The sequence below is a fragment of the Pteropus medius genome, unplaced genomic scaffold (genome assembly GCF_902729225.1).
Source record: "Pteropus medius unplaced genomic scaffold, Ma_sr-lr_union100, whole genome shotgun sequence".
In the NCBI taxonomy this organism is placed as follows: Eukaryota; Metazoa; Chordata; class Mammalia; order Chiroptera; family Pteropodidae; genus Pteropus; species Pteropus medius.
The window spans coordinates 8987775-9010315 of NW_024355990.1; the positions used below are offsets into that span (position 1 = coordinate 8987775).

Sequence of the window (22541 nt, forward strand, 5' to 3'; positions counted from 1 at the left end):
TACCTGTGACCATACAGGACAAGTGAACAGAAACAGGACAAAGCAAGAAAGGTACTTAGAGAGGCACTCGCTCTCAAGCACAAGTGCATAAACTGGTCCTTACTATTTTTTCCAGTTCAGAGCCTATCATAGAAAAAGCACTAAGACTCTTGTCCATTGAACGGTGAATAATACAAGAAAATGTACATGATTCAGAGAACATTCATATGAGATAGAGAAGGCAGTGTCTGCAACTGCCACAAACAGGTTGAAGAACCTTACTGAAGACACTTCGCCCGGCCAAGTGGGAAGAACAGCATGGTGCCTTTCATTGCCACAGTCTACGGCTCTGCGACTCCAAGTTCAAAGGAAGTTCATAAAGGAAGAGATCAAGACAGGAAGGATAAGTCACAGGAGGATAGGTCTGGCACTTGAGCTGAGGCCTGACAAAGACGCAAGATTTGAAGGAGGGAAGAATGGCCGATCTAAGAATAGGCACCAAGTATGGGAGGGGTAAGATAAGTTACAGGAAAATAAAGAGAAGAGGCCGACTAGAGAAGAGGATGCACTTAAGGGAGTAAAAAAAAATAAGCTGAATATAATGTGGAGAGTTTGGGTGAAAAAAAGACAAGAAAACACCCTGGAAAACCAGATAACCAATTCTGGGTCTTGCAACTGAGCAATAGGATAGAAAATACTGTTTTAAATAACAGTTGGTAGACCGAGAGCTACAATTCCTAGTGTCCATTAGGTGCCAGGCCATGTTTAAGTATAATGTGTTAAGCGATCTCATTTAATTCTCAAATCAAGCCTCTGCAGGTGCTGTTATCATCATCCCATTGTGCAGATGCGGACACTCAGATTTAGTGAAGTATTCAAGGTCGCACAGCTGCAAGTGGCAGAACCAGATTTAATTCGCCCTTTGTTGCCCTAAATACACCCAAGAGAAGCGGAACCTCATATGGGGTGAGGGCAGGGGTAGGGTTGGCAGGTATGGTCAGAAGAGCCGGCCCGGGAGAATGTTGTCCTCCGCCTGTGCAAGTTCAATACAAAAAAGACCTTCAGAAGACAGGGTGAGGTGGGGCGGGGAAGGGTGTGGAGGAGGGCACACACAGGGGCGTGGGATGCAGCGTGGGGTGGGGGAGATAACTTTAGGTACTTAGAAAGCAAAGGTAACATCACTCAGGAGAAGCAATGGCCCTCAGATCAGAACGACTGGGGTTCGATCTCTGGTACCACAGCTTCTTGACTGACATATCCTAGAGAAGTAATTTGACCCCTGCCCCCAAGCTTCAGTACTCACATCCCTAAAATAGACAGAATAAACCTGACTTTATATTTATCATCTCAGAGCCTTCTTCACAATTCCATTGAGTGTCTGACTATCACAGACATCTAATAAATGGTAACCTTGTTATTACTCAGAATAGATGAAGCCATGAAGGGACAGATGCAGAGAGAGATGGAAGGTCAGGACATGGGTGTATGCTGGAGGCGTGTCTTATTTAGTCGGGTCTGATGTTTTTCTCAAAGATGCAAACTCATCTTGAAAGTGAGGAAGGCAGAGAAAGCGGAGACCTCACAGGAAAGCAGATGAAACAACTTTCTCTACAATTCTCAAAACATTAAAGCAGAAAGGGGCCTGAAGAAAAATTTAATTGAATTCTTTTCCTGCCTCCATTTTACAGATGAGGAAACAAGCAAATGTGTTCCCTAAAGGGACAGATAGGAAATATGTTAGGGTTTGTGGCCCACAGTTTCTGTCCCAAAAAACTCAACTCTGCCACCGTAGCACGAAAGCAGAGATATTACACAAACAAATGAGTGTGGCTACACAGAAACTTGAACTCCATATGATATTCACGTGCCACGAAATACTCTTCTTTTGATTTTCTACCATTTGAAAATGTATAAACCATTTTCGTTTGCGGGCTGTCCGAAAACACACAGTGGGCCACAGTTCACCAGCCCCTGCCGTGCTGTGGTTCAAAGCTCATGCTAAAGATAGACATGACTTTGAGTTTTTCCCCCACAATTTACTAGGCGTGAAACTTCAGTTATGGTATTTAGTCTTCCAACATCTCATTTGCAGACTCATTTATAAAATGCGGATAAAAATTATACCTATTCTGTATAATTTTTGTGAGGATTAAATGAGATAATGCGTGTAAGAGAGCTTAGCAGAGGGCCTGGTTCGAAATCAAACCAAAACAACAAACAAAATGCTAGGCCCAGGGAAATGCCGGCAACAGTTAACAACTAAGCCTCGTCCCCACATATTCCTTTCAATGCCTTTCCAGTCCCATAGCCATTGGTAGACTTGGCTTTCCAAGACATCAGATGTTCATAAATATGTAATCCAGCAGACTGAGAAAGTCCCCTGACCTCTGGGCAATGGCTCCCCATCCCTGAGATTTCACCATTAGAAACCTACTACTGTTTGCCACTTCGTGAGGCAAAGTCCCCTGGATGAATTTTGATGTTCTGTTAGCTACATTTATATATAATTTATTGACTACTTTTAAAGCAGTCCCCCAGATGCTAGACTTTAATAGGAAATATAAAGAAAGAAAAACAAAGTGACATACCCATACAATGGAATGCTATTTAGCCATATAAAAGGAATGAAACACTCATACTCGCTACAACGTGGCTGAACCTGGAAAACATTATGCTAAGTGAAAGAAGCCAGATACCAATGGCCACACATTGTATGATTCCATTCATAGGAAATCTCTAGAGTAGGCAGATCCATGGACAGAAAGTAGATTAGTGGTTGCCAGGGGCTGGGGAACGGGGAGGGACTGCTCAATGGGAGTGACTGCTTTCCATCTGTGGTGATCAAATGTTCTGGAACTAGAGGGTGTTGATGGTTGCACAACCTCGCGGATATACGAAAACACACAGAACGCGTGCTGTAAAGTGACTGAAATGGTGAGTTTTATATTATGTGCATTTTACCACGATAAAAAAACATACATATATATATAGAGAGAGAGCAGATGCATGAGAATTCTGCAGGTGTGACAAGTAGTTCTCATTTGAGAAGTGAGAAGAGAGGCTAAGAAAAGGGAGACTGAATTCACCGAAGACCACCTTAGTGCGCTCTGCAAGTCAACATAAGGCTGACCCTGCGCACTGCTAATAAATAATTTATCCAAACGATACTTCTTGAGCACCTACTACGCCTGGTTCTGAGGACAAAACGGTAAACAAAATGAAAAAGTGTTTCTAAAAATTCTTTCCAACCTATCGTGAACCAGAGCAAAAGCCCCATCCAGTCATTTATAAAAATACATGCAGAATACTTACTGTAGAGTCATTATTTAAAAAAAAAAAAAAAAGACAGCATTTCTTCACTAATTAATGCTCATCTTAAGACGGCCTGATAACTAGCACATCCAACAATAAGAAAAAGCAAGCAGATGCTCTTTGGATCAAAAAAATCAAAGGACTGTGCTCTTGGAGGGGGATGGCAAAAACTCCAGGGTAAAAGGATGGAATTTAGATGAGATCTGTTAATTTGCAAACCTGTTATCTTTCCAACGCTAAATCTCTACAGAGGACAGAGAAGTGTGACAGCTGTTCACTTCTTTGAAAGTGTTGTTTGCAGTCTAACAATCTAACACTGTTGGCAGCACATCTAATTTTTAAATCAACTCCAAATGATTGGAATATATTTTAGGCTTTTTTTTTTTTTTTAACTTTTAGGACCATCAGATCTAAATCAACCCATAAAGCTGATACTGTCCTTTTCTCGAAGACTTCGTAACCTCTCTTGGTCATGTAGCCTCGCGTTTATAATTCACATAAAGAACAAGTTCTTCTTCGAGCTCCATTATTTACCTTTTATTCTTAGCAGAATGAAAATGGGTAAATACATTTTGGAAGATAAACAAGAATCCAGTTCTACATAAATTCGGGTTACTCTTCAAGTGTGATTTAAGTAGTTAATTTCTTTCAAACATCTATCCAAAACAATAAAACCACAGGTGATTTTCTCAAGCCAACTGGAATGGAGGAAAGGCAAAATGTTTGAAATATCTCATCTGCTAGTATTCATCCTTCTTAATTTTATATTTGCCCCATATATATCTCTGCATCCTCCTCATGTTTCGGCCTTAATATATCTTCCCAATCAAACGAGGCATTTCTTTAAAACAACAGAATGTAGAGACCAGTTATGAGAAGAGGAAACTTGAGGCCCAGGGAGGTGAGATGAGGTAAATGAGAGCACAAATCTAATTAAAAATACGGATAACTGGTTAAGATTTTTTCTCTGATTTGTTGCTAAGAACTATGTAAGGCTGTAGATATACTTCGGAAATCGTTCGTTTATAAAAAAAAAAAAAGAAAGTTGAAAAATAATAGCAGCTGCTTTATGAAATGTGGAAGAGACCACCTTAGGTCTGGTTCTGCTTTTCCTCATCACCCAGGAGCCGCCCCTGCCCACTGAAGTTCTGTAAGTCTCCAGAATCACAGAGTATTCATTTTCCTCCTTCCGAGAACAATACCGGCTTCCAAAGGTCCTGACAGGTAGAATCTCTAGCTCTCGGACATAGAGGCTGGGGTTTCTGTCCTGTAAAACGTCCAGAACAGCAGGCCCTCAAATGTGAGTAGCACGCGCATGACCTCATGGAAGAAGCGAACTGAGATGAGCAGACAAGCTCCCTGGGTGTGGGCAGGCAGGAATGTCGAGTGAGTTAGCTAAAAACACACAAAAAAGCAGGGTGGGAGACAGGCCCATATGAATGAAAACCATATAATCAGACCTCAAGGCATACCCTGGGAACCGATGCAAGTGTAAGTTGGTGAACTGCCAGTAAAATGTCATTATGAGTTGAGTCATCAAATGGCAATTAAAGAAAACTGTGTTCAATACTAGTCAACCCCTGCAAGCTCTCTTCGCTATCAGGGTTGATAGCTTTTTCCTCCCCTAAATGATAAAGAAAGTTCATCATAGACTTGCCAAAGGAAAGCTCTTCGATGCCATTTTGGCTCTCCATTTCATACCGAGCTCAGAATATTAACAAAACCTGTTGCTAGGGGACATAGAAGCATAGTTGAGTCTAAAATACAAAATTATATTAAATATAGCTGCTGGAAGAAACCCTCCCTCAGTCGTACTTCACACTGGGTATCTGAGTCAGGCTGTGAATGCCTTCTGAACCACAAGGCCTCCCATACCTTGGCCTTTGCCTATTTTTCCTACCTCATCTCTCCGCTCTGCTAGATGACCCCTACATTCCAAACACACAGGCTTTAGGACTTCCTGGACACTAGTACCACTTCACAGTGCCCCACAGACCAAAGCCAGGTTTGCTTTGGCTCCCCACGCCTGATCTCCAACTCTCCCATTCATTTTCCAAGATCCAAGCAATTACTCATTCTTCCTTTGAGCTACCACTAAATCATAAATGTTGATACACACTTTTCTGCCATCAGATGGGAGCTTCTTGCAAGCAGACATCATCTCTCTGCACAGTCCCTGGTACCTCGCTGTGAATCACGCTGAGAAGTATCTAATCAATGTCCGGGGCATGACTAAATGGATGAATGGCTGCATGCACGACTGAACAGACCCATTCAATCATCTGATGACCGTGGAGTAAACAGAGGTCTTGATTTCCACCATGCCTGGTACCCTCATTTATTTTTTCTTTAAAATAAGGGGTTTAAGTTTCTGTCTTTATAGGAAGAATACAAGGGCTCCCTAGAGAGTCAAAGGTTGGCTTAGCATTAAGATATACCTGGGATGCTAACAGCCCAGATGTGTCAGGGGATCTGCCTTCCAGACCTAGCTCCCCATCACCTTGGCCTTTCGTTACTTAATCTCTCCTGATCATAACTGCTTCGTCTATAAAATAAGATGTTCAGCTTGGATCATTTTCAAGGTCCCTGTTAGCTGTAACATTTCATGGTTCTAAACTCTTTACACCTTGCCAGCTCTCTCTTGCCCAGACTCTAGAGCACATAACCTCGGCAACTGTCACATCATCAAAACACTAACCTTGTATTTGTCACTCGGCCATCAGAGAGCACCTTTTCTGTGTTGTTCTTTTGGTACAACGGCACTGACTGTTCACCAAATGATATAATGCTCTTTTCACTGCTCAAACGACCTCCTTACAAAGGCAACCAGCAACAGAACAAATGATAGTGGATACGGTCTGGGCCTCTTCCGCTCACAGAGAGAATCTAAAGAGATGCATCACCTTCCTTAATAGCCAAGTTCTTTATGATTAATAGTACACAAATATAAAAATCAAATAACACCACAAGTTACAATGCTGTCAAAGCTTCATTCACATTTAAGTAGCCAGATTTACGGTTTTCATTTTTTCATGTATCTCCTTCCCTCTGGCTTTCTTATGTCGATCCATTTATCTGTCTCACTTATACAGCCTTGTTTCTACAGTACCTCTAAGTGGCCAGTGGGCCATGGGCTCAACTCTTGTGTATATGGGGATAAACACCTGACTTGGGTCCAGCAAACCCAGCAGCCACTCATCATCAGAAAAAAAAAATTTTTTTTCTTCTGAGAGAGAATTTGATCTGAGAGCAGAGAATGTAACTAATCAAAGAATGGTGGGTACGAAAATTACAAAGTCGTATAGATGCAGGGCTGGTAGTAGCTCTTTTAAACCATGAGCATATTATACTGATGAGTGAGCAAAAGCCTGATCTGCCAGGGAAAGCAGAAAAAGACTCAGAAAAGCAGAATGAGGGCCCCAGGAAAGGGCGAGCGTGAGAAAGACGGAGTCGGGAAATGCAGGCTCAGCGGTACCTCCCGCAACCGAATTCAGTGGAATTCTCCCTAATACTCTTTGACTTGAGATAAAACACACACAAATGCACAAACACATACACATATATATACATATGTTACATATACATATGTAATATATATATATAGGTATATTTTTACCTATTCCCCCTGGGCCACGGGCATCTTTCCAGTAATGTTACCCCCCTCTCCTCATAACTTATTGCATCAGGTAGGTATCTGTAACTTACGCGATATCCTTATTATTATGCAATAGGGTGTTTCCATTTTTCACTATTTTGACGTGCCAGTTACATAGTGGAAAAACATGAACTTTGGAATTGAAAAGAACTAGGTTCAAACCCCAGTTCTGCAATCACCACCTGTATGATCTCAGGCAAGTCATTAACCTGAGTTCCAATTTCCTCCTTTGTAAAATGGGGGTGATTTTTCCTACCCCTCGGGTTTTTATGAAGAGTAGAGCTAATGAATAAAGTGCTGATCAGAAAGCCTTGCACATAGTAGGCACTCAAAAAAATCACTGGCTTATTACAGGATAGATTCTCGTAGACGCTGGATGGAAGGGAATGGAGAGGGTACAGGTAGGTTCCTGATACCGCCTAGTTGCTTTCGCGAAGACCGTCTATGTCCCCTGATACCCTTTCAAGAAAGAAGGCCGCCAGCAGCTCTCCTCCGGCACCGCCTGGAACTGGCAGGAGGCAGGGCCATTTCTGCCCCTTAGACTCTGCTTAATCTCCTAACCTGAGAGAGAAAAACCAGTAGCTGGTTTCAATCAGCCTTAAGCCAAATGGCCTGACACTCCAGCTGGTTCTCTCTTTCCTGTTTTCCTCTGACTCTGCTGGTCCCACTTAGAGGGCTGTGTGCAGGTACTCAGTGTGGAGATGCGTCTGGGCTTGTTTTAAACAAGCTCCGAGCGAGTTTCTGTTGCTCTTTTTCTGAGTATCCTTCTACACCCAGGTCTCCTCTTATGCATCATCACACAATAGCCAGAGGAACAAAGACTGCTTCTGAAGCTGCAAGAAGCAGGTGAGGGGGATACTCACTTCTCACATGCAGGGCTCGTATGGAATAAAAAGTATATTCATGCCTGGATCCTGCACCCTGGTACCCCGGATCCTTTTGCTCTTGGATCCCTGCTTTCCAACTGACCTCCCTGCTTTTAATTTCTCTCTTCCCCTTCCATGTTGACTCAGCCAATTCCTGGCTCTCTGCCTCACTTCTGCTGCCTACCTGCTCTGCTGTTTGGATCACCACTCCCAGGATGATCCACTGACTGAGCCCTAAAAGATGCCTTACCTTCCTGCGGCTTTTTCTGGGTTGCCCGTTTGGCCCCTGCACTTGAAACATGCCGCCGGCAACACCCTGGCAGAACAATGTGACAGGCGATGGATATCTATTCTAAGCTGGAAATGTTCCTTCCCACTGACCTTACCCCCGACCACTTTACACAACATGTCCTGACAATTTTATCCCTCACTGTTCTCCCTTACTGAAGCTCATCCTGGTATTTTTATACATAATTTTATGCTAAACATACCCGGACCACATTAAGAAAATAAAACTGCCTATTAACTGCATTAAGTATACACATAGTTGAAAAGACCTTTCATTAACAATCGATATCGCGAGAGCTTGGTAATGCTCGAGAAGTTTTTTTTTGTTTTTTTTTGTTTTTTTTGTTTTTAAGGCTTACAGGTCTTTTCTAAAAACAAGCTTTGCTGGGCTACAGACCCTTGATTCTTACTCCCGTTCCTTCTTTAGCTTTGTTCCATTAGGATTAGAACCGTTTGTTACAGAGGGGAGCGTGCCCCTTCCCCTCCAACTCCAAGCACCTCCTCTGTGTACACGAAAGCTGCTGTGACACAGCCAAGGCTGTTTTCCTGTCTCGTTACCACTAAACACTAATCAGTTTGGGGAATCGATACAGCAACAGCATGTTTGTGCGGCCAGCGGGCTTCCGAAATTAACAGCCCAGCCCCGCCACACACACACACACACACACACACACACACACACACACACCCCATTCAGAAGCATCCAATCTGTCGTCAACTGTAGAAAAGTAGGAGAAAGAGCAGGTAGGCTGCTCAAGGACCTGATGGCAGTCTCTCTTTGACCTGCTTATTTACCGCACTGAAAGTTCATCGTACTGAGTGAACGTCCTTCGCCCTTCGCCTTCCTCCTTTTCCCAGCTGCATCTTGTACAAAAACGTCCATGCACATCACTGAGTAGCATCATGTTCGTCTGCCCGTGTCACCGGTCGAATGCGCCCCCCATCATCCCTGTGTTGAGTCTTAACCTCCAGCACCTCACAATGTGCCTTCCTTGGAAACAGGGCCATTGCAGATGTCATTAAGTTATGACGCGATCACGCTGGATGAGGGTCAGCCCTCACGCAGTACGGCTGGTGTCCTCGTGAAAAGGGGGAATTTGACACGGGAACACACACAGGGAGAGCACCATGCGGACGCGAAGCCACAGACCTGGGCCACGAGTCTGCAAGGGATGGGATGCCCAAGATTGTCAACAAAGCACCGAAAGCGTGGGACAGATTTTCCCCTGCAGCCTTCAGAAGGAACCAACCCTGTGGCCGTGTTGATCTCAGACTTCCGGCTTCCAGAACCGTGAGACACTCCATTTCTGTTGTGGGAGACACTCAATTTGTGGTAGTTTGTTAAGGCATCGCTAGCAAACAGATACACATCCTGCTAAACCGTGAGCTTCTCTTCATCTTTGTACTCACCTAACACAGTGTCAGGCACAGATCGTTTAATTTTGTCAATAAGGTCTGTTATTCAACCAAGAAATATACGGCCCTCTGCCCCTTACCCATCCCCTCTGCACCCTCCCTACCTGGCTAACGCTGACTCCCTTGTTCTTAGATCACATCAGGGAAAAAAAAAAAATGAAACTTTGAAAAAGGCAGTCTAAGCCTAATGTATCAAAACTTCTCAATTTCATTTTTAAAGCAGAACTAAATCTGCATTTTTTTTCACCACTACTTTACCTATGATACCAGAAGCTCATTCAAGAACAAAGTCCCAAGCAAGCAAGAAGACTCGGCAAGCCAACTGAATGCGACGACACTGCTGGCGGGTCCTATCTACCTGCCTGGGTCATAGGTCCTTTTCAACTGCACAGCCAGGTGAGGCAAAAACTGCCTGGGGCTTGCCAGACTCTGCCTGGGTGACTCGGCTCACCACCTCACTTACCTCACTGACCCTGCGCTGCACAGAGTCGCTGAGGAAGGCGACTGAGTAAAAGTTACCCTGAGAAACAACCTATTGTAAGCTCTAGGGCTTACGTCACTGTGTCTTTGAAACCAAGCTAATGTAAGAAAAATTCATTCAACCTATCGATTATATTAAACAGATTTGTATTTCAAACGGAATTTTTCTGAAATTAAAAATACACTCCCCAAAATTTATGAACTCCCTTGCCCGTATCCAATATCGCGCCTGAGAAGGCGAGTTTGGTACAACAAAGAATGCCCATCGGGAGCCCTGCTCTTAAGGTGAGTAAAACGAGAATTCAGAAGTACATTGAACAGTTTTCTTCCTCCTTCACTGACTTCAGATGATTCTAGAAAAGGGAAAAGCACAAAGAAATGGAAAAGGCAGGTTGGCAGGTTTTGAAAAATGAAAATTACAGCTGTGGCCATGCTCTGGAAAATATTCCCTGACTTAGCTAGACGCTGATTATTGAACCAACAGCTTGCTTACATAATTACAGTGTGCCTATAAACCCAGTCGATATGATGATATACTTGTTTAACTATTAACCTCTAGATTTCCTGGAGTTTCCACAATCCAAAAACACCTAAAAGTACAAGATATGATATACTCCATTTATTAACCTATTGTGATTATAAGCAATAACTACAGTATATAGCTTGGTAAGAAAAAGGAAATTCTTAGAAAACACAAATAAAGTCTTTTAAGGTCCAGTATTTTGCTACGGCATCTTCTCTCTTATTCTTCTAACTTCTAAGAAATTGTTCTGCCTATATTTACATTCTATTAGTGCTCCTGGATACTTGAAATCAAGACCCCTTCTCATACCTATTTGGGATCTAGGACACAATTTCTTCATCAACTCTGGAAACCACGTTGATACTTCTAAAGTCATCGTAAAACCTTTCCTGATCGCTCTGTCATCCATAGGACCTCCCAACTCATAGTACCTCTTTTCCGAGCATATCTAGGATTCCAGCTTGTATTCCAGACATTTCTGTGCTTTTCTTACCTCTTACTAGACTATACACTTCTTAAGGGCTGAGGGGAAAGAAGAATGAAGCAAATCTATGTTCGTGTTGAGCTTACTATAGAGCACAATGCCTCAGACGCAGATGTGCACTCAATAAATAATTATCGGATAAATGAATGCCAAGCACGGGGCAGAGCTAGTACTTATATGACCTTCCTTAATTTTCATAACGATCCGGGTGAGGAAACTGAAGCGAGAGGTGAAGTAGATTTCTCAAGGCTCAGATCTAGTAAGTGGAAAAGTGGAGTGGAATGCATTTGTCTAGTTCCAACTACCACAATGTCTTAAATAAATGTCATAATGACAGATCAGAAATTGACCTGTTGAATCGATCTGAACAAACCCCTTAACCAAATTCTCTCTTTAGATGTGTTCAGAGTCTTTAGGATTATTTTTTTTCAAATGGCAAAGGAGTTTGGGTGGAGAGAATATGCTTATAACATTTTCAAATATTACCGAAAGGCTGTCTCTGCATAGTCGCTGTAAAATGACTCCCATGCTCTTTATCATTCTGTTCCCACAGGTTCTTCAGATTCTAGCCTTAGTCTTACCTCTAATTTACTCTTCCCAGGTGGGATTGGAGGAAGGAGAATAGAGAAAGGGAATAAATAACCTCTCGCTTAACATCAAGACCATCTATCTCTTCAAGAAGCTTCAGCACAGGATCATGAGAAACGACTCAAGCATACGTATCACTGTGCTGCTTTGGCTGGTGAGAAAGTCGAGAATCCATCAGTTTAAGAGAAAATTCATTCCCAAAATTCTTCTACCACAAAAAGAGGTAATTCTAGTTCCTTCTGCACTGTCCTGTTACAAGAGGAAAACGGTGGAGACACAGGCTCATTCACAATTTCGAGGAAACTGTGTTTGTTACATTTACATAGAAATAACCCGGAAGAAAAGAAATCACCAAGCCGAAAGGGGGCTATAGTATTCCTCAAGGCAGGTGCGGTGCCAAACAGGCCATGCTCTTGTTAACTGTTTTAAAACAATCTAACCAAGCTACGTAGAGAAACACGCAAAGTTTGGGGCTCCCTTCTTACAATCTATAAGACAGCTAATAGAATCAATATTTATTGCTGATATTTAACATGAACTTCTGGTCTGTACAGACCAGTGTCTAGCAGTCATCCGATTATAACCAGCGTTCCTTCAGTTTGTACTTGGAATTCAACCTTAGCAGTCAGAATGAGTCAAAATCAGTATTCCATGATCAAGACACACTTAAAAGAACATGGCAAAAGGAGCCTACATATAAGCAGACACGGGTCAGCCCCTCCTAATTCCCACTACTGGCCCTGGTATGCCCGAATTCCCATAGGATCCATTCATGTGTTCTGTCCCAACCATATCTTTTAGGTAATCGGTTCATAAATGTGTTATAGAGTGAAAACTCTAGTGAAGAAACCAGGAGCTCAGGTTATGGGGTCAGACAGACCTTGATTAAAGCCTCTGCTCTGCCACTAGCAGGCCTGACATCTAAGGCAAGTTCCTTAACCTCTCTGGCCTCGGTTTGCTCATATACAAAATGATGCCTGGTGGCATCACCTCACCAGGCCCTCGCGAAGAGAATGAGATCACTCGCTAAGCACAGTATCTGGAATGTAAAAAGAATCTGCAATGGCGTTCCCATCTGGGGTGGCAGGAATTAGCAACTCCTCGTATGTGACTTAAATTTACCTCATTCCAGATACAGCGAACAGATCTAGGCTCATCCTACAAAAGCTACTGTCTTCAGGTGGCTTCCACTCTCACCCTTTCCTTCCTTCATTTTCAGAAACTTTACCCTGACCTTCCCTCCTAAATATGCACAATATCCACAAATTAAGTGACTCCGTAAGCAAAAGGATACTCCTACCCTCCAAAAAAGTACTGTCGACCCCAGGGTTTGGGCGGGGCAATGTGGGAAAATGGCTCTAACCTTTGTGGGAGATGAAAATGAGAAACGTCTGGGTACCACGGAGGCTGTCTTCTCAACCTTACACCATGCGAAAGAAAGGATGGAACCTCTGAGCTGGGTCAGGCTAAGAATCAGCAAAGCCAGGCATCAGTAGTGGCTTGAGAGTTGTTTTTAGTTTATTTGCTTTTTAAACAAAATATAGAATCAAGAAGGGGAGAATGAAGGGACAAAGAGAAGAACGAATCAGCAGCTTCTCAAGGGGAATGTTGGTGGGGGGGCGGGGTAAAGAACTATAAATCAAACAGGAAGAGTGCGGCTGTGGGGAAAGGACCCCAGGATGGGCTAAAGGAGACTGGTAGCTTAGTTCGGCGGATATGAGCAATGGCCTACGAATCTCATAACCAGGAGAAACACCGCTCGGACGTTTCCTGTGGGTGGGCCCCAGAGGTCGCTGGCTGAGGAGCGAGTGAGTAGTTATCCAGGTTAACAACTTCCAATTAAAGCAGAAGAGGAATGTTAATATGGGGCCCCATCATGAAAAGACTCCAGGCCATGATTGAGTCAAGTCATAAAGGGCAAGGTTATCAAGCTTTTCTTGAAAAGGTCCAGACAATGAATATTTTGGCTTTGTGGGACAGACGGTTTCCATCACAACTATTAAACTCTACCACAGCAGGGGGAAGAGCAGCCATGAGTAACATATAAATGAATCAACATAGCTGTGTTCTAATAAAACTTTATTTGTTGACTCTGACTTTGAATTTTATATAGTTTTCATGTGTCATGGAATGTTATTCTTTTGATTTCTTTCCCAATTAAAAATGTGCAAACTATTTTAGCCCACAGGCTGAACTTTAGAACAGGTAGGGCTGGATTTAGCCCTCAGGCTGCAATCTGCTGACCCATGGTTATGAGGATGGGGCCTGTGGTCAAACAGGCCTGGCTTTGCATTCTGCCTCTGCCGCTTACTGGCTGGCTACCCAGCCATGGGCCAGTGGGTTAACTGATTTCAGCCTCAGTTTCTTCATTTGTAAATGAATGATAACAGTATCTGTTACCATAGGATTTATGTAAAGTTCAAAAGCATAATGCATGAAGAGTGGCTGACATGAAATAAGTGACGACAGCATTGGGTGTGGGGGTAGGGGTTGTGATCAGCATCGAAATCTGGAGCCAATGATCTATAAAAATAAATAAATAAATAGGTGGATCCCAATTCGATTTAAGGAGGGATGTACAGAGTAGAAAATAAAACAGACGACAAGGTTTCCAGCCAGTGCCTATTGAACACTTCCACTCAAAACCGAGTTGGCCAAATTTCATGATTTATGATAGATTTCCTGCGTGTAGGTTATAACCCGAACATCCTCTCACTGTAGAAAGAACGGGTTTTATGGACAGCATACCAAACGGTATGGACCAGCTCAGGGAAGGAAGACCATCTGAAGCAACAGAGTGGGAAACATCGCCGGGGTGGAAGGGGGGCAGCAGTGGCAGGGGCAGTGGTCGAGGAGGAAGTGGAGCATTGTTTCACTTGGGGGTTATCCATGCAAAGTTCCCTGTTTTGTCACAGGGCAGCCAGCTGTTAAAAACTTTCCGATTATCTCTGACAACCCTTCAGAGGCTCACGTTCAGAGGTAACTTACAAACCCACTCCTGAGACCAGCACGGGATGGAAGAATTCACTCCAATCTCATCCCATTAGATTCTTTGGACAACTCATCTGCATATTTTTTAAAGGGAAAGTTATTTAGCCCAGGATCATGCAACCTTTAAATCTGTTTTAGAGGGCATTGGTAGGAGAAATGATACTTCTCTAGCCATCTTAAGTTGCTTCGTACGCTACCCATGCAACTTCCAAATAATCGAGCAAAGATATAATGGGAATGTTAACGTAAGCAAGGAAGCACAGGAAGAAAATTACATTATAATTGAGTTACCCCGAACCTCTTATGAACTGTAGGGGGAAAAAATGATAGAGATTCCTACTGATGAAAAATACTTTCATTGTCAGACATTTATTGAGCCTATAAACACAGTGCGAAAAGAGGTGGAGATAGTTGCAAAGATGTATGAGAAGAAATGTTAGCTACCCTGCAGGGGCTTTGAGAGATTGTCCAAAAAAGGCAAACAACAATTACAGTGGTTAAAACTTGCAGCTGTATAGTGTAGGCAATGAGAATTACCATGAGAGCATTTGCAAAATATCCTTTGGCAGAGAACTGGTAAAAAAAACCCACCACCACGATTAACATATCGCCATTTCTTGGGCACAGAAAAAGAACCCCTACTGATTGTCCCGTCGGTCCCCCTTGCCAGTCTGCTGCCCACAAAAACAAACAAAACAAAAAATGTGAAATATACTAAAGATCATGAGGAAAAAAATGTTTTGTAAATATGAACTACTAGTGTTTGTGTGAGGTTTAGTGAAAAGAATTTGGGGGCAGAGAATCAAGAAACATAAGTTCTACTTCTGGCTCTGTGTTCAGGCAAAACATCTCCAAGGCATCAGTTTGCTCATTTGTTAAAAGAGATGACTGGACTATTAAACTCCTTTCATAGCTCTAAATTCTATCAGTTATACCAGGATGCATTTATAAGCACATTTACTAAGGAAGGCTATGTTAAGAGTATGGTAAGCGTGAGACTGACTTATTTAACTTGTGAGGTCATCTAAGTGGATCTTGGCCTTAATTCTTCTAAAAAGTCTAATAAAATACAGTAAACCACTTTTATGATTAGACATTGCACGTGAAGCTGGAAAAAAAAAAGAATTATTCTGCAATGATGCACATAACACAACCATGTGCTCTGTAATAATTATTTATGAAACTAAAGAAAAACTACTTTTGCCTGTAGAGATAACTGAAGATAGAGAAAGAGAAAATGCAGTAATGTCCAGAAATAAGTTATTTTCCAAACTGGAATTTTAATCAGATCACTACATTTTTCTTATTTTTTATTTTTTTTTCATGAGTCTGGAGAGCTATAGACAATGTAACAAAATAAGTTTCTAAAATATGTGATGTTTACTTAACACATTTTGGTTAAAATTAAAATTAGAATTCACCATAGAATTAAATTGTTTAGATGCATGAAACCTAACTTTCAACCCATGATTACTTAAGCTTTGCAATTTTGGAATGTTCTGGCTAACTCTGAAAATAATTTGATCCCAAGTTAAAATTTTAAAGATACATTTTATGAGAAAATTCAAATACATGAAACGCAAATGTTTAAAAAAGGGAAAAAACACGACTTATCACTAAAAAATGCAAACGAGAATAAAGCATTAATTCCTTTTATTAAATTGGCAGAAATTTTTTTCAAATTACTTTACCCAGGATGGAGGTAAAATAGGGATCACCTTTCTGGAGAGCAATTTATTTGGCACCTTTTACCATGATGCTTAAAAGGAGAGAACAGGCATTTGAAAACACTGGTGGGAATAACAATGTTAGCTCTCTGAAGGGCAATTTGGCAATATATCCCATGCCCTCTGACCTAGCACTTCCTCTTCTAGGAATTCATCTTAAAGAGATAATAGGGCAAATGTGCAAAGATATGTGTTCAAAGTATTCTTTGAAGTTTCATTTATAGATGTAAAAAAGAAATTGAAACTATGTGAAAATCCAATGGGAGATTGATTAAATGGCTACATTCTTACCAATTAAAATAAGCAATTGTTAAAAAGAATACATGTGTACTAACATGGAAAGATATCCAAGATACATGTTAGAATATAAAGGTGCAAAATGTCATCTACAGTGTGTAAACAGCACATATATGTATGTTTATATGTATGTATGTACAAATGCAAAGAGATAGTCACCAAAAAAGTTAATAATAATTAGCTCTGGGTAGTATGACTTGGAGTGATTATTTTCTTATTATGGATTTCTCTTTGGTTCGAATTTATTTTCAGTGAGTGCATGTCATTTTACAATAATTTAAAAACCTATTTTTAAAAGGGAGAGAAGAAAATGGAGAGTGGGGGAAAATTGAATATCCATGGAATTTAGTCTAAGGCCGTAGTATACATAATAATGTATGAACTGGGATGACCATCATGACAATATCCCTCGTATTGAAAGTTAACGGCACCCCCATATCGACTGCAGTATTATTTATGATAGCCAAGACATGGAAACAACCTAAGTGTCCATCAACAAATGAATGGATTAAAACAAATGTAATATATATAATGGATTATTCTTCAGCCATTAAAAAGAATGAAATCTTGCCATTTGTGACAACAGAAATGGAACTTGAGGGTATTACGCTAAGTAAAAGAAGTCAGAGAAAGACAAACAGCATGTGATCTCACTTCTATGTGGAATCTGAAAAGATAAAAGCAAGCTCACAGATACACAGAACAGATTGGTAGTCGCCATGGGGTCGGAGGAGGTGGCAGGAGCAAAATGGGTGAAAGTGGTCAAAAGGTACAAACTTTCAGTTATAAAACTTCCAGTCAAGGGGATGGACCGTACAGCATGGTGATTATTGTTAACAATACTGTACTGCATATTAGAAAGTTGCTGAGAGAGTAATCTTAAAAGTTCTCATCACAAGAAAAAAATTCTGTAACTATGTATGGCGATAAATATTAACTAGACTTGTGATCAGTTCCAAATACATACAAATATTGAATCATGCTGTACACCCTGGAAGTAATATAATTTTGTAAGTTAATTATTCCTTAATTTAAAAAGTTAATAAACACTAGGTTCTATTTAAAGAAATACAATAGAATTGGATATTATGAATGTCCAAATATTTCACAGTATATTAGTAAGTGAAACAAAAGGTAACTAAACAGCCATTAATTATATACACATTTGGGATTTATTCATATATATACATACACAGAACTTTAAAAACTCCAAAAGAATATATGCTAAATGTACACTGCAGTAACTAGTGATTTTTATTTTCTATTTTCCTTTTCTATGTTTTCAAATGTTTCTATAACGAAGCATTTTTTATATACTATTTTTCTTCTAAGTTTTAAAAATAGTCCATATAGATCTTCCAGATTTTAAAATACTGAAAAGTAGTTATAATAGTACTAATCTGCAAAAAACAAAGGGATGAGAATCTCAACCATTTCCTCTAGTATTAAATTACTACCAAGAGACCCCCCAAAAGCCCCTGCAGCGGACATGCAGCTGAATGCTGCACCAACACAAACAAGCTCAGGAAACCCAAGGTACCTATTCTGATTTTGTGTCCTGAGATGTACGAGGTTATAAAACACACTGGCTCAGATTACGGGCTAAGCATGACAAGTCTGTCTGGTGCAACCTAACAAAGGAATTTGCACAGAATGAGAAATGGACACATTTCATTTCCCGGGGTGGAATGCATTTCAAGCAAAGACCCCCGTGGTAGGGTCCTCGCCTATCACCCTCCTACACTCTTCTGCATTATGCCTTACTGACACGCGTTTCTCATGGCACGACCGATCCACTACTATATTTTTGAAAGGTGAATGTTTTATTTTAAAATTACTTTTATAGGTGAATATCTAATATTTACTATGTTAAACTAAGATAAACTAATATTTTTACAGGGTGAATAAAGGGAGAAGTGAGAAAGAGTACATTTCAACAGGGTCAAACTTTTTGTATATTTTCAGGTGAACTGGAAGATGCCAGACGACCTCCCTCCTTCCTCTCCCTTCCTCCCTCCCTTCCCCCCGATCATTAAGACTGATAACAATAGCTTTTCTCTCCAGGGTAATGTAGATGACACATTTTTCCTGTAGCCTGTCTTCCTGTAAAGTGCAGGAATTCCTGCACTTTCTGGGTGCCCTTCCTGTTAACTTACATTTCAGATTTCCTCAAAAGGCATTCTACCACTTTAATATTTGAAAAATGTCAGCTCAACCCCAGACAGCTAATATAAACAAGCTGAAAAGCATACCACCTAAAGTTACAACAGTGGAAAACAAAATTTCTTTTTAAGAAATTCTTTCTCGGAATCTCTCTGTCGGTAAGACTGGAAAGAAGTAACCCAGTCCTTCCAGCTCCCAGGGAGTCTGTAATTCTTTTGCCTCTGCTGTGCCTTAAATTAGAGGTCTGTAAAACCGAATTATAGTGATCTAGAAAGTTCGTAAAGGTCCTTGAATTGAACATGTTGTTAAATTCTTCAATGCTATGAGGTTGTATCCACCTTTCACTTTTCCTCCCATTTCATTTGGTTACAGTATTACAAAGAAGTTTGGTGCTGCAAAAAAAAAACGTCTTGGCCATTTGAGAATACTGGAGCCAAATGAGGCCAATTCCACATTTAAAGTCCAGGCCAAGGCGCCTTTGCCATTTCTGAAATGATCACCTACTTCTATCAATAATTTTCCCCTTTAGACAGGAACCCATGTCCACACCACATATACCTTCCAAGCAGGACCCAATTAAGAAAACTATTTGGATAAATGGGAACTGATTTGAAGAACCACCAGTACCTGATCTATTATGGGCGTACCCATAATGAAAGGGTACCATGCTAACATCTCTTTTAGCGTCCTACCTCAAAAACTTGCTCTGCTAGGAGGGAGCTATCTTCGAAGTATGCCCAAAAAATGCAAACAGGAACCTGATTTAGTTTGGACTCTAGGGTCCAAAGATAAGATCACTATAACACCACTTCCCTCATGAAATCTTCCTATCTCCCAGAGAGAAGGTCTCTTTTATCTGTAAACTCCAACCTCGCCATTTCTCTTCTCTATCTATGCAAGTATCTTGTATTATAATGACTTGCTTTCTTTCAGCAATACATGCTTTCACGGACCACATGGTAAATTCCCTGAAGGAAAAAAAAGCTACATTTTAAATATTTTTGTATGCACCCAAACTCTGAGCAGTGTGCGTGTGTATACATACTTATACATACACACATACACATATATAGCGCAATATTTATCCATAAACTGAACTAAATGAATGAGTGAACGTATACCAAAATAACTAGATGCCACCCCTTTAATATATAAAGCATAAAATGCCCCTTCTGAGTTATTTCTCTGCTCAGTTAGGAGACTGTAGGTTTCCCCCATATTCACGAACCTCTACACCTCCAATTGCTAATCCCTAGCTTCTTCAGCGCTCTTAAGCTTTTTAGACATCCACTCTCCCATAATACGCAAAGAAAAGCAGATCCCTACTTTGAACTCTTGAGAATACGTATCACTTTCTTCTCAGGCTGAGATGTATGATTGATTCCCACCCGGTAGAATTAAAAAGTGGTTCAACAACTCTAAAAAAAAGTGGCAAAAGCTTACGAGACACTTTCATCTCACCAGGTCTTACTCCTCACACTTATAATAGTGCACACTTGCCTCAGGGAGCCTAACTCACATGGTGCTTAAGTCACCTCTTCAGTCCATACATTCTCATATGCCATATGCTTTCTCTGGTAAAGGATTTATTCTGAAACAAGTAACTTAGGGTCCTGGAGCACCTGACAGCACCCCTGCTCTCTGACACCATGTCAGGGATTTTATTTTATTTTTTAATCCCCTCCCCAACATGACATTAAACCTGCAAAACACACCGTGTTAAAAAAAAAAAAAAAATTAAGAAAAAGGACAAAAACATAAAAAGCATCACCCTAAACTTCTGACCTATTCCAGCTGACTAAATATATGCAATTACACATTTAAAATATTTAATCATGGTTGTTAATAAAACAACAAACTCCCCATGTTAGCATAGCGCTTAAAAGTATAGTTTTTCTCCCAATATCCCCCCCACCCATGCAACGCATCTCCCAAATGGAAAGACTTATAAAACATCAGTGTCTTCACTGCTGCTTCTCAATACTGTGAGCCAATAAGCAATTAGTGTAAAGTGCAAAATCTCGGAAGAGAAAGACTTTTCTGCTTTTTCTTTTGTAATATGTTATTATTCACACTTCACCTTTACTTCCTTTAAATATCAGAAGTTGCTTAATGTTCAAAGCGTTATCAATGGAAATTTAGCTAAATACTGGCATAGCAACAGCTCATTCCCAAAGGAATATAAGATTACAATAATTTCCTACTAGTTTAACTCAAGTTTTACCTTTCATCTTCATCCACACTTTTTAAAAGTTTGTATTTCTGTTGCACGTAAGATTACTTATAATATGTGTGCATACTAAAGAATTTTACAATTATATAAAGCATTACACATTTAGACGCTACCAACCTGCTCTATCTCTCCTGACTGTGCAAAAGGCAGAAAGAGCTCAGTAATCCTAGCAGAAGAATGCAAATAACGTCAATGCACAGCTGAACTGCAAGCCCTGCCTTACAGGAACTCTCTGTGTCTGCAAAAAAAAGACACATACTAAACAGGAAATGCAACTGAGCTGTGGAAAACCTCAAACTTAAAAATGCAATCGCTAGGCGAAAATTGCATCCATGCATTCATAAATGCATGCACAACCCTTTGCATTTTTTGCAAGTAATGCAAACAGGCTCTTCTTACCTTTCGACTGAGACATTTTCCCCTTTCCTTTGATGGGGGAGGGGAGCACAAAAGACTTTGCCTTGCTTCTCTTCTGTAGCTAGTTTTGCAACAAAGATGCAAGCTGCAGGCGTGCAATCTTCATGCAAGTGGAGTTTCTCTTGATCGATGCAGCAGATGGACTTTCAGGGAATCAAGATGGAAATGCACACCTTGCAAAACAGACTGGAAAGTGATTTTTTCCCTCAGTTGCAACGTTAGGGAAGGCTGTGCTGCAGCTACATGATGGGCCAGGGCTGGCAGCTAAAAGCTCCAAACTTGGAACTGAGTATCTTGTGCGCAGACGTCCTTCCTGCGAAGGGCGCGGGGGCCGCTGGGTAATGTAGTTCCGGAGCAGAGTCCACTGGGCTCTGATTTAAGGAAACGTGTTGGCGCGGGTCGCTGAGCGAGTTCACTGGGTGCGACAGAGATTGCCCAGATAAGTCAGACACGCACTCTGTAGTAAGTGGTGGGCGAAAAACGGCAAAGCCAAGGGGGAGGGAGTGTTTTTGTTATCGAAAAGCCCCTGAAACAACAGCTAAAGCATATCGTGTTGGCTGTAAAGCTTTTGGCTCGATCAGAAGGTCCGTTTGGGCGTTTAGAGTTTGCAGGAGCACCTGTTGTATGTACTCTTCCTGCCTGTAGATGTTTTAACGCTCACACCTCCATTTTTAAAAACATTTTTTCTCGCTTGGGGAATTTGTTGGTGACTTGGCTGGCTAGAGAGAGGTAAGGTTACCTTTGCAACTGCAAAGATGCAGAGTTTTATTTTGTAAGAAGTGACCCAGGGCGGTGATTTTAAAGGAATCTAAAATTCACTAGTGAGGGCGGAGTGGGAGAGTGGGTTTGGGGAGTTCTCATTTCTTGAAAGGTTAAAGAGGAAGTTCCGCTTTGCTTTTTATATATCAAAGCTAACTTTATCAAAGTTAAAATACTTAGATGCTTTTTTCTCACCTGGGGGGGAGGAAAGTCCCCGACTTAGGGGAGAAAGTGGGTGGTAATCTCAAATTTACAAAGTCAAGTATCTTGAATATCTTCAAAATTAACACATTTGTTGAGCTCCTGACGTATGCCAGGGCGTCTTTCTAGGGGCTTAGGGTCATCCATTTGTCATCCATTGGT

The 22541-nt window shown here is 41.1% G+C and overlaps 1 protein-coding gene and 1 long non-coding RNA gene across 3 annotated transcripts in view; one reads left to right on the plus strand and one right to left on the minus strand.

The window, feature by feature from the left end:
* Positions 1-21712, minus strand: part of MAP2K6 (mitogen-activated protein kinase kinase 6) — a 109432-nt gene extending 87720 nt beyond the window's left edge. Inside the window, exon 1 of the mRNA XM_039859226.1 lies at positions 21402-21712. Within this exon, the coding sequence (XP_039715160.1) occupies positions 21402-21417 (16 nt within the window). The 5' untranslated portion in view covers positions 21418-21712. The remainder of the gene's footprint in view (positions 1-21401) is intronic.
* Positions 21713-21797: 85 nt separating this feature from the next.
* Positions 21798-22541, plus strand: part of LOC120600110 (uncharacterized) — a 30973-nt gene continuing 30229 nt past the window's right edge. For both annotated transcript variants that reach the window (XR_005652103.1, XR_005652102.1), the window contains exon 1: positions 21798-21881. This is a non-coding gene — a long non-coding RNA (uncharacterized LOC120600110). The remainder of the gene's footprint in view (positions 21882-22541) is intronic.